The 12380-nt window shown below is 41.2% G+C and overlaps 1 protein-coding gene across 2 annotated transcripts; it reads left to right on the forward strand.

The window, feature by feature from the left end:
* Nucleotides 1–5289: 5289 nt before the first annotated feature.
* LOC146717026 (ubiquitin-conjugating enzyme E2 2-like) lies at nucleotides 5290–12072 on the forward strand. 2 transcript variants are annotated; one of them, XM_085471108.1, is made up of 8 exons: nucleotides 5290–5694; nucleotides 9080–9143; nucleotides 9232–9263; nucleotides 9543–9620; nucleotides 9748–9853; nucleotides 10855–10948; nucleotides 11059–11109; nucleotides 11618–12072. In XM_085471108.1, the coding sequence occupies exons 1-7, from the start codon at nucleotides 5671–5673 to the stop codon at nucleotides 11105–11107; spliced, it is 447 nt and encodes a 148-aa protein (XP_085327234.1). In that variant the 5' UTR covers nucleotides 5290–5670; the 3' UTR covers nucleotides 11108–11109; nucleotides 11618–12072. The 2 variants fall into 2 exon arrangements, with proteins under 2 accessions (XP_085327234.1, XP_085327242.1); XM_085471116.1 differs by lacking the exon at nucleotides 11059–11109 and having other exon boundaries at nucleotides 5293–5694.
* The last annotated feature ends 308 nt before the right edge of the window (nucleotides 12073–12380 follow it).

Here is a 12380-nt window from a genome sequence, read left to right on the forward strand (position 1 = left end):
CACTGCCGCTCAAACACCAACCACCTGCTTCATTAATAACATCAGTGCTAAATCATCACGGTGCATTTAGATAAAGCAGAGTTCAAAGACACGTGTGTGATTATTCTGTGTGCCTGTAAATGAGACTCAGACGATGAATTTATCACGCTCAGCATACCCATGACAGGGGTCTGCTTATTTCAGTGGACTCAAATATTTATTTCAAATAAAAACTCATTTCAAATATTTCAAACAAAATTTATCCTGGGTAAAAAAGCGAATGAAGCTTTTGATGAGCATTAACATCCTCACATCGACCCGTACATGTTTCAGTGTAAACTCTCAACAGCAAACTTTCTGGCACTTTTTAGATCAGTTAGACTCAGTTACACATTTATGCAGTGGCTCCACAGTTTAGCGCTTTAAACATTCCACGAACAAGCGAATGATCTCAGGTTCAATCCTGAGAAAAGACTGAGGGGTTCCTTCTGCTTTGATTCTGCCACATCAGACACGCAGAGCTACTGGCTGGTTCTCCCAGCACCACAGTACAGACATTCTGTCCTTAAGTAGAAGTACAAATACTACTGTAAAAATAAACTGCAGTGAATGTTGAAGTACTGATTCAACTTCTTTACTCAAGTAAAAAATGGTAAATGGCCTGTATTTATATAGCGCTTTACTAGTCCCTAAGGACCCCAAAGCGCTTTACACATCCAGTCATCCACACATTCACACACTGGTGATGGCAAGCTACATTGTAGCCACAGCCACCCTGGGGCGCACTGACAGAGGCGAGGCTGCCGGACACTGGCGCCACCGGGCCCTCTGACCACCACCAGTAGGCAACGGGTGAAGTGTCGTGCCCAAGGACACAACGACCGAGACTGTCCGAGCCGGGGCTCGAACCGGCAACCTTCCGATTACAAGGCAAACTCCCAACTCTTGAGCCACGATTGCCCCAAAAAGTACAGGCTCTTAAATGTACCCAAAGTAATAAAGTAAAAGTAGCTCTTTGGAGGTTTTTTCTATTTTGTGCAAAGCTAACTGAACCTTGCTCTATATTAACATAATGATAAATTAATATTGGTAAATACAGACTTTAGTCTAATGTTTTTATTATAATTATACTCAGCTTCAATCTGAAAAAAAGAAGAAAAGTAAAAGTAACTCTATCTCCTGTTGCCTCCATTGTAGAGGGCCATTTTACCTCTAAACAGGAAAATGTGTGTAGTCAGGGGTTAAAGTGGATTCAGCAGGTGGGAGAACACTAAACTGGTTGTAATGGTTCAGTGTGGGAAAAATAATCATAACTCACAATAACTTCTACTAAGAGCTCCAGTAGATTTTCTTAGTGTGCAGGCTGTGATCAGCTGACCTGCTGCTCTTTGTGGATGTACACAAATGAATTCAAGCCTTTAAATAACACAGTTAGTCTCCCTCAGTTTGATTTCTAGTATGTTTCACAATATGAAACAACATAATCTCACATGTACAGACGCAATATGTGATTTAACAACATGAGGGCTTACATGTGAGCTTTAAATGAGCGGTCCTTCACTTTAAATCTAACCTCTTTTCTTCCTCTCCTGTCTTTCTTATCTTTCTCCATCTCTGACTAAAGTTAGCTCTTTCTTTTCTCTACCTGTGAAATACAGTAGCTGGGTCTTTAGTAGTGATGGGATTTCCGGCTCTTTTTAGAGATCTTTTGGCTCGGATCACTAAAAAGAGCCGGCTCTTTCGGCTCCCAACCAGCTCTTCAGGTTGTTTTGTTGCTTTCATTAATTTATTATTAACAATAATATAAAATTATACACAAAAGGAATTACTAATGTAAAAGAAAGTGGTTTTATTTATATATGTTTATATATAAATATATGCGGTGGCCCCTAGAGACAAAGCACGTACAAACTCCAAAACACATTTCTAGCGTTAACTGAACTTCCAAAACAGAAATACCTAGATCACTTAAATTACACAATTGAAAGCATGTGTGTATTGTTTGTGTATTTATACACAGGCACTCATATATATTCAAATAATTTAAAAAAAATGTTCATTTACCTGTTACTACCACACACCAAATCCGGTCATTGGTAATTCCTGGCTTGTGTAGCCTCTAGGTAACAAAGCTCAACACTGCCCCTAGCATCCTGGAGCACTTCTGTTGTGTTTTGTACGTGTTTTGAAGTTTGTACTGTTTTGGAGCTTGTATGTGCTTTGTCTCTAGGGGCCACCGTAAATATACCTTTATTTATTCACTCCACATAAAATGTAATAAATAAATCATATAATACAAAAACCAACAATTCACAGTTCAGCTTTTAACTATTTAAATTTTCAGCTTTTTCCTTTTAAACAAATTTAAAGTGAAACAACACAAAACACTGCAAACCACAACACAATTAAATATAAACTAAAATATGAAAACAAAAAGAACATGCATATTCTCTGTCATATGAACCTGCATGAATAAACTTTCTGAATCCTTTATCATCTGCAACTGAAAATAGTTGTGGACAGGGCTGGACTGGGACAAAAAATCGGCCCGGGCATTTTGACTAGAGACCGGCCCACCAAAAATGTGACGTCATTCAGAGGTAACTTGTGGCAAGAGGTACTAGCCCATGCAGGCTTTCAATTGAACTCAGTTACACAGCGATAAAAAGAAACACAAAAAATAGCAGGTGTTGTGCCAAAAAGTGATTTCCGGTATTTGCCAAAAACTGATTGCTCGTATTTAAATTGCTATAAGTAACTTGTTGGGCTATAATATGTGAAACATATGTCAAATGCATCCCTCATGGATGACATGAAGTCATCTCTCCATCTCCATCTCCTGCTCTTTTATTTCTCTCTCTTGCTCCATCTCTCTCTGCTGCTCTTCTGTCTCCTCTGTCACAGACTTCTCCACTTGATGATAAATCAGCCTGGTGCAACATGTAAGGATTGGCACAATTTGTTAAGATTTTGAGGAGTTTGAGAAACTAACCTTAAGCATAAAATAAAATTTACTATCAGTAACTTCATAGCACCCGCCCAGCAGTATATAAACTCCGTCATGCTAGCTAGTACGCAGTACCAGTTATTCTAAGCGACTGTAAAAAGTCAGCACAACGAAAACAAACTACAACTAAACTTGGTTTATATCTGACACAGATAGACAGCAGGTCATAACTTCTTACCTGAAGTTCAGTTCCTCTGCCACTATGACCGGCGGCCGCCTCGGGTCTCTCCTCCTCTTGCCTCCCCTTTCCCTTATCCACCTGCTGGCCTCCACCACTTGCTGATGTTGCTAAATCTGTGGAAGCTATGCCATAGCTACCGCCAAACAATTCAGTTATTTTTACACATTTGGCAGCGTCTGCCTGAAGGGCTTGTTTCTTTTTGGCCCTAATTTTTTCTGCACCTTCTTTCCTTTTTTTGTTCTCCATTTTCTTTAGTTCGTCTATAAGATTGCTAAACAAGGGGGAGGGTGCATCCGACCTCCTCGGCTGTAATTGGTCCAGCCCAGAGTCGATCACGACCAATTGGCCAATCCAACACCTTTCATTATTTATACCCTTCCAAAAAAAAAAAAAAATGATCGGCCCATAAAAACAAAAAATCGCCAGGCGCTGGCCAGTCCAGCTATGGTTGTGGATGATTACTAGACCTTTCTAATGTGACGTTGTTGTCCCTGGCTCTCTTTCTCTCTCTCTCCCTCCTGCTCTGTTCCTGTGCTACTGGTGTGTAACTACCGCCCCGCCCCCCTCTGCCCGGTAAAGCACAAGGCTCACGTGCAGAGTGAAGCGAAAAAAAGCGCAAGAGAGAGTGAGAGAAAGAAATAAAACCCACGGCTCTCGATAAGGAGCAGGCTCGCTTCATTCACGTCATAGAGTCGGTTCTAAGAGCCATTTCATTCAGGACTGACACATCACTACTCAGTGATTAAACTGCCAATAACCATCTGGAACAATAGTGATCAATAGATGTAACAGAATACTCAACTCCCCAAAAAATTAAAGTCAAGTGGAGATAGAAGCAAGGAATTTTTAATACTTCCACTTCCTTTTATAACTTATATTATAACTTATTTTATTTGTTCTGTTAATTTGAATGAACGGGCTTTTTTCCCTCAGACTTCAATGAAATAAATGTTTTTAAAAACAGCAGAAAATATGATTGTTGTTAACTGCTGTGAAAATATTTGAAATGTTGTTTATTTTCCATATAAAACCTTTTTCTCTGTGTGAATGAGCAGATCATACTTAAATAAAGACATTTATTTTAACAAAAATACAGTAATAATTAACAATTTCTGTAGTGTTAGGTTGCAACCAGCAGTTATCATTATTACCAATAAAATAAGCCAACTAATAAATATATGTTTCCTTTAAAACAAAGTAAATAAAATAATCCCCATTTTCAAACAATCTTTTCTTGAATATTAGTAAACGCAAATGAAACTGCCTTTGTTGGCATGTGTGGAGGACCCCCTTAGCGACTTTTTTTCTAAAAAGCGACTAGCGACTTTTTCTGGTGTTATTGGAGACTTATTTATGACGACTTTTTGACGTGAAAGCACATATTGCTCTTACTCTCAACAAGCAGCGGGTGCTGCCGTGGGCACCTCGCCGGTGCCAAGGCGCTCACGGGCGGAGGATAGTCCTCCCCCAGCTGCTATCAGGGCAGGAGATGTTCACATCTATGCGCCCCAACTGCAAATGAATCGCGCATGAGCGAAGCCGCTGCTCCAGCGCTGACTGTAGCAGTCAGTTCTTATTTTACTGTTATGTTGTTTTGTGGATCACAAGGTTTAAAACTACTTATAAACACACACACAAAGTAACTCAACCAGAGTGCCTATTTCAGGTTACCTACTACTACTCACCACAGGAGTTGCGTTGGAATTGTGACATTAGACATACAATAATTGCTAAAAGAAATTTTATTTGTAGTTCTAAATAAATTCTAAATGCATTTAGGACGTTTTTACTCACTTTATGTCTCTTCCACGATGTTATTTTTCCTCTCCTACAATGTAGGTTACAATTACATTAGCATGACCAATTATGCAAATTAGGTGATGACGTCATTTGAATGGTAAATGGCCTGTATTTGTATAGCGCTTTTCTAGTCCCTAAGGACCCTAAAGCGCTTTACACAACCTGTCATCCACCCATTCACACACACATTCACACACATTTAGCGACTTCTAGCAACTTTTAGGACAGCCAATAGCGATTTTCCTTACTGAGGAGTTGGCAACACTGCCTCAGACCTCTGTAGCAGGTGGCTTCGGCCCTGCTGATGCCAGTAGGTCTTCTGGATAATAAACAGGGTCGGAGTGAGACCTCCACCCTATCGGTGGTTCTTATTTGGTGTCCGGAAACAAGGTCGGAGTGAGACCTCCTGTTCCCGGTTGTCTGACAGCTGCTCGGTGTGTAACGGAAGACATTTTGAGCTTTCGGTGGTCCCGGGGCCGTTATCGGAGTGTCAGCCTGAAGTCGGGGCTGATGTGCTGGACTCTGCGACGTGAAAAAGTCGAGCTTTAACGGAACATCGCTGCAGTTTGTGTAGCCAAGCTAGCTTAGCTCACAGCCGCACAGCTAGCACACTCCTAGATGCTAGTTAGCTAGCGACACCTAGCTGGCCTCCTCCTCCTCCTGCACCTCCTCCTCGACAACCGGTCCCTTCTCCGCAGACATAATGGCTTTAAAACGAATTTCTAAGGTAACACACCGCCCTCTGTTTCACGTTTATTTAACATCGTGTGTGGCGTTTGTGTGCTGGGAGCTAGCAGTTAGCCTGCCTTCTGCACTGCAGCTGCAGCATTTCGCATTAAACCAGGTGAAATGCAGCTCCGTGCAGCCGCACAGTGAGTCGTGTTTTATGTGCTGGAATCAGCCGCACTCGGGGGCAGGTTTGAGCCGAGAATCAGCCTCAGTGCGGGTCTTTCGGGGTTCAGACCTAACGATGGTCCAGGCCTGAAGCTGCTCTGCTCTTTGGTTCCTTTTAAAATAAACTTGGTTTCTTCTCCGTGATTCTTGCTCGGTTCCGCTGAGCTCATTAGCTGTCAGAGTTTATTACGTTATTACAATTACTAACCCTTCTTTTTTAGTCTCTCCGTCACATTTACATATACACATTTTTATTCCTTTGCATTTCTCCGGCAGCTGTGATTACAGTTGATGGTTTTCACCCACAGACACGAAGAGTTTGTAAATGTGTGTTTGTGTTCACATTAAAGTGCATCTCTGCAGGTCTGTCCGTCAGGGCCGAGGGACCCTGCTGTGTTTGGACAGGTGAGAGCAGCTGACGCTAACCTCCAGGTTGCTGCTTTCAGTCCAGATGCTGACAGATGTCTTTCTACCCCTCATCCTGAATACCTTCATCTCCACAAAGTGCTCACAGTGTGACGGTGTTGCCAATTTCCAATGTTGGTAAATAGACGTTAGTGAGCAGGATTTACAAAGGGGTTATAGATAAAAGAAAGAAATTATCTGCAAGAATCTTAACAACTGTGTTATTTTACCTACATTATAACCAGTCCATGATTTTTGGTCAATTATAACATCTTTATAGATCTATTTTTATACTTGTTGCCAGATCTCTTTTAAAAAATATATATTTTTAATGTAAATGAGACCTTTGAAGTCGATAAATGATATATAAAAGTCACTTATTGTGGCTTCTACCTTGTGACAGGAATGTTGTTTGTAGCTCAAGAAATATTGACGTCATTCACGAGGAATGCATTTTACATGTTTCACATTTTATAGGTCAACAAGTCGTTTACAGCAGTTTAAATACAGACGATCACGTTTTGGCACAAGCTGAGCTGTAGATGGACAGATGTTGGTGTTTCCATACAGAATGTGAATCAGTGAGACCGCAAAACGAGGAAAGCTCACTTTTTTGAGATGACTTCTATGCACGGACCTAACGTCAGAAATCAGTTCTCTCTGCCCGAGAGTCAGTCTTTGGAGTTCAGGGCTCTTCATGTTTTAATTCTTTTTTTGCTGTTTTCCTCTCTATATATTTTGTTTCATTTTGTTCTATAAAACAATAACATAAACAGATTTTCGTTTGCTAGGAAATCTGAAATGTTAGGCGATGAAAACAGGAAGCAAAGAAATCGCAGGATTTTTCCCAGAAAGTCGTCTTTCCAGCTGTCGCAGTGGCTCTCTCTGTATAATCTGGTTATTGTACAGAGGAATAACTGAGCTCCACTGAAATGGTGGTAAAGGCCAACATGATTGTGCACTCATGTCTTCAACATGGCTGCTGAAACGACACCAAAGCCTGGCGCCCTCGATGGCGAGCGTAAACTACAAACGCAGAGGTGGACGCTGACCAACCAAGATGTCGCGTCTTCACCCTTCAGCTTATCAGGAAATCCATACAAACATCTCTACAGGGGAAAACAGTACTCATTAGACATAATGGCTGTTTTTACTGAGCGTGCTCAGTGAGGGTCTGCTGTTAGGTTAAATGTGTTTAACATAGCCAGGCTTAGATCAGTGACAACGGGAATCCCAGCGGCGCTGACTGCTGTACTCGGTTAAATCAGGCTCTCTGCTTCATACTCTTGTTGTGCTTATGGGCAATTTTAAAGATAATTTTATTTTTTAAATGCACCTTATCCAGCAATATTTAGCTTAATTTATTTTATTTACTCTTTATTTTCACTGATGTAAATTTAGTGTATCTGTAGGCTATTTAAAATTTAGAAAAATACAATTTTAAATAAATAATAATTTTTTAAAACTTGTTTGTTTTAATGTCGACAGCATTTCAGATGTTTTTATTTATTTTAATTTTGCCATTTTTAAATTTAAATCCAGCATAAAATTTATTCAAAGTATTTTTAGTGTTACTGGTGCACTGTTTATTTATTTCATTCAAAATAATTGTTCTTAACTTTAGTTAAGTATAAGTAGAATAACTGGAAATATAAATAAATAAAAATGGAGGCAGTGAGGAGTTTTTAAGGAAGCGTTTTTGTGCTCGCCTCCTAAACTCGGCCGAACCTGAAAGACGAGCCGTGTGCGCCTCGCCTGTATGTCACATACCAACACACACACACACACACACACACACACACACACACACACACGGCAGTTTGGCTTCAGGCTGGAAACACAAACCACCCGTCCTATGACAGCCGTGTGTCTTCTCGGCTCTTCTGTCAACGGTAAAAATAGACTCTGTTGCTTACACATCAATAAAAGCCTGAGTGTGTCCGAGTGTTTTAATGCAGCCTTCACACAGGAGACCAACCTTCAGGCTTTTCAAAGTAAATGCCTCTTATTTATTTCCTTCAGAATAAAGCTGTGGTCACGCTCAGTTACTTATTTGCTAGAAGAATAAAAAGTCGTTTTAAAGCAGCTCAACAGCCACTTGCATTAGAAACATCAGAAATGATCGCAGATCTCAGCAAGGAAACGCTCGGCGGGTTTCTGAACTCTCACACAGACGCAGTAACATTTAGAGTTTGATTCACCGCTGGCCAAGTTTAGCCCGTAACCTGACAACTTCACCGCGGCTATTTCAAGTCCTGACTGCTGGATTCAGACATCTTTAAAGGCCTGGTCTCCACACAGGACACACGAAGAGGCCGCTTAACTGTAAAAACACCATTGGAGGTAACCTTCGCACCAAAACTCAAGGAACTCAAAGAAAACGAGACCTTACACTTCTTCCTCATTAAAATTAAAATGCAATTAATCAGTCAGCTGAGCGTGCTCGGTGAACAGTTGGCAACATGTCGGCGACGGCTCTGAGCAGGACGTCAACAAGTCTTTGCAAGCAAAACATTTTAAAAAAATGTAGTTTCTTTTTTTCTTACACTGAGTGGCAGCAGCAGCCTCCTCCCAACCAAACTGGCTGCGGGGAGGTTTTTGGTGTACAGACTGGTAAACGGCGTTAACCACTGCAAGCCACTCGCCATCTGGTCGTTAGAAACCCATGGGTCTGCTGATGGGTTTTTATTACCATATTATCTTTTTTCATCACATTTCCAGTACAGCTGTGAACTCGATGTGACCAACATCAGTAAATGTCCTCGTTGCTGATGTCAGTCAGCAGGGCTTTAACGTCTGTCGTTCCTCTGCAGGAGCTAACCGACCTGTCCAGAGATCCTCCGGCTCAGTGCTCCGCCGGTCCTGTCGGCGAAGACAGTAAGACCACTTTTCAGTTTTCTTTACGCAAAAGTTCACAGAGAGGAACGAGTGTGCTGCACTAACCCTCGTCTCCTCTTTTTTACAGTGTTTCATTGGCAAGCTACTATTATGGGACCTGTAAGTATCAAACAGCTGCTCCGCCTCAGAGTTTGGAGCTAAAAACTGCAGTTAGTTTGTCAAAACAAGCACAAACTGAAAGCCTAGCTGAGCGTGATTCTGTGGGAAACGCTGCAGTCGTGTTTTTTGTAAAACCTGAATCCACAGAACTACTGCAGGTGTAACGGCGCCGGAGTTCGAGCCGATTCAGGGGCCGTTTCACTGATATTTATACAAACTGTTGGCAGTGACGTGGTGTGAGCATGTGAGTGTTTAACCTCTCTCTGTTTTTAACTGCAGCCTGACAGTCCCTATCAGGGCGGCGTATTTTTCCTGACTATTCATTTCCCTACAGATTATCCCTTCAAACCCCCCAAGGTAAAATTTTTATTAAACCTTTGAAGCCTTTTAACTTCCTTAAAATTAAAATTAAATAAAATAAATTGAATACATGTCTGAGATTTTGAAGTGATGCTAAATCGTTTCGGTTCCTCTCCCCGCTCAGGTCGCCTTTACAACGAGAATTTATCACCCAAATATAAACAGTAATGGCAGCATCTGTTTGGATATATTGAGATCACAGTGGTCTCCAGCATTAACTATCTCTAAAGGTAAGAAACATTCATATAAACGGCCAAATGTTTCTGTTTCTGTAACCCTGAAATTGAGTTTTTAAATCTGCTCCCCTTTGGTGAGAATAATGAAAAGATGTGTGAAATATATTTTTTTTAGCTTTAATTTTCTTGTAGTTTATTAATAAAGATTCTATAATTAGGCATCTCATTTATAGATAGCGACTCTAACGCTCCCGTCAGAGGGAGACAAATGGTTAAAAACTTCTGTCCTGCAGTGATTCTTTACTGTTAGTACAGGTTTTGACCAGTAGGTGGAGCTGTTTGGTTGTAGTTTCACCTTGTAACAGGTAATGATATTTACATCAAACAGGTTTGTTCACAGAGCAGAAAATAAAGTTTGAACCTGACGCTGAAATCTGATTTTTAAAGCATTTTCATCCTTATTTATTTATTTTTTTACCTTATGCGCAATATTACTTTTAATTATTATGCTATTATATTTCCATTTACTCATATTTATGTATGTTAAATATTCCTGTTACTTTAATTTATTTTTCTGTTAATATTATAATTTTTCCATTTATTTTTTAAGAGTTACAGTTTTTTATTTTCAACTAATTTAAATAATTTTCCTGTTTATTTTTTAAATGTACTATCTTACTTTTGCTTTGCTCCTGTATATACATTTCCCTGAACATATGCATTTTCTTTTCTTTCTTTTCTTCTTTGTTTTCTTGCTGTCGTTGCAGGTGTGTCTGTATGGAGGCCCACAGCTGCCAAAACTAAAACAATTAAAATTTAAAAAAGTTAAAAAAAAAAGAAGAAGAAGTAAATAATAAATAATGAAGCAAATGAAATCAGTATAATAAATACATCACATTTTCATAATAATTGTTGCCTATAATGTGATGTGTTTGCTTGTTTGTTGGCAGTTTTTGTCCCCCATACAGACTCATAATCACTCAGTCATGTGTGAAAAGCAGGAGCACGCTGCAGACCTCAGAGCTGCTCTGACTCTCTCTTTTCCCTCTCTGCAGTCCTTTTGTCCATTTGTTCTCTGTTATGTGACCCGAATCCCGACGACCCGCTAGTGCCAGAGATCGCCCGCATCTACAAAACAGACCCTGTGAGGTGAGTCCACACCTGTTAACCTGCAGGTAATCGGCTGCTCAAAGGACGAGGAGAGCGGCTTCTAGCCTAGCGGGAGGTTTATAACCGAGTGTCCTGCTGCTTGGTCTCAGGTATAACAGACTAGCCAGGGAGTGGACAGAGAAGTATGCCATGCTGTGAGGGTAAGAGTGAAGCTCACCTGAGCTGCCTGCTGATTCTGTGTCTCAGACGCACGTTGAAGCAAATAAAGCATGACTGCAGAGTTTTCTCACTGCATGGAGCGCAGGTAGGGACAACCTGGCCTACGTCACAGGGAGAGAAAATAACGCAAACCTAAAGACGTGAGATATAATAAAACTCACACATGTACAGGTGTTATGAAGGGGGAAATTATCTATAGAGACCAAACAGTTTGTGTATCGGGCTGTAAACATGTTTATTTCTGTGGGGACTGACTCACTGCTGGAGCCTCTGGTGGGCGTTAGAGGAACTGCAGGTGTTGCTGCTTGAGGGGCGTCCTGTGTTTAACAGTTGGGGTAAACTGCACGTGTGGCGAGTGGGAGTAAAGCGGTGACAATGATGTTTTGTTTCCTGTGAATGGCTGCAGGTGGATTTTGGTCTGTGTTTCTCAGGCATGGCATCGTCCTGCAGCCTCTCCTGCCTCCTCACCTTTTCTCTCCCTCCCTGCAGGTACAACAAGACGGCTCAGGACTGGACTCAGAAATACGCCATGTGATCTGCCTCCTGCTGTTTTCTCATGTGGCCACGCCCCCTCTCATCCACCTGTAACAGCAATTTGTTCACCTTTCCTTCCCGTCCCATCCTTTGATTTTTATCGCTTGTCTGTTTGGGTTTTTTCTGCTTTCCGGGTGAAGGGCTGAGACTCTGAGCCGTCAACGTGCCAACTGAGAAACCAGGAAGCAGAGCGGACTCACTGCTCCTGCAGATGAGACCGCTTTTTAAAAAAGAAGAAGAAGAAGGCTTTTTGGTTTCTTTTGTTTTTAGACCGTTAGAGCCGTTAGTTCATCCATCATCCAACACTGTTGTCCTCTTTTTGCACTGGAACACAAACCGAGCTCCCCGCGGCTGATCGATCAACTAATAGCTCCGTGATGGTTTTTCTCAATAAAGCTGAACAAATTGCAGCTCCTGTTGTCCTGTTTTCATTCCAGGGAATCACATCCTGCTCTGAGACTCCTCCTGATGAATAAAAAAGTCTGTTTCTGCTTTGCTCACAGGTGGAAGAATGGAAACAGACTCTTTTTATTCGTCACAAACACAAGCGGACTCTGAGAGCAGGAGCCGCTACCCTGACATCATCAGCCACGCTCAGAGGTCACATGAACGCCGTTATCAGCGAAATTAATCCTCCTGCTCAGGGAGGTTAAAATCGTTTCACACTGAGAGAACAGACAGATCACAAGTGGTTTGGACTTTCTGTCAGTATAAGTCA

Source organism: Copadichromis virginalis, linkage group LG2 (assembly GCF_057382275.1).
Source record: "Copadichromis virginalis isolate Kocher_CV1m ecotype Utaka linkage group LG2, C_Virginalis_male_GT1.1, whole genome shotgun sequence".
In the NCBI taxonomy this organism is placed as follows: Eukaryota; Metazoa; Chordata; class Actinopteri; order Cichliformes; family Cichlidae; genus Copadichromis; species Copadichromis virginalis.

Bases quoted from the DNA above. Each gene is read 5' to 3' on its own strand.
- LOC146717026 (XM_085471108.1), top strand. From the start codon at position 5,671: ATGGCTTTAAAACGAATTTCTAAG. The intron at 5,695-9,079 runs GTAACACACCGC...GTTCCTCTGCAG, and splicing joins CTTTAAAACGAATTTCTAAG to GAGCTAACCGACCTGTCCAG. The intron at 9,854-10,854 runs GTAAGAAACATT...CCCTCTCTGCAG, and splicing joins AGCATTAACTATCTCTAAAG to TCCTTTTGTCCATTTGTTCT.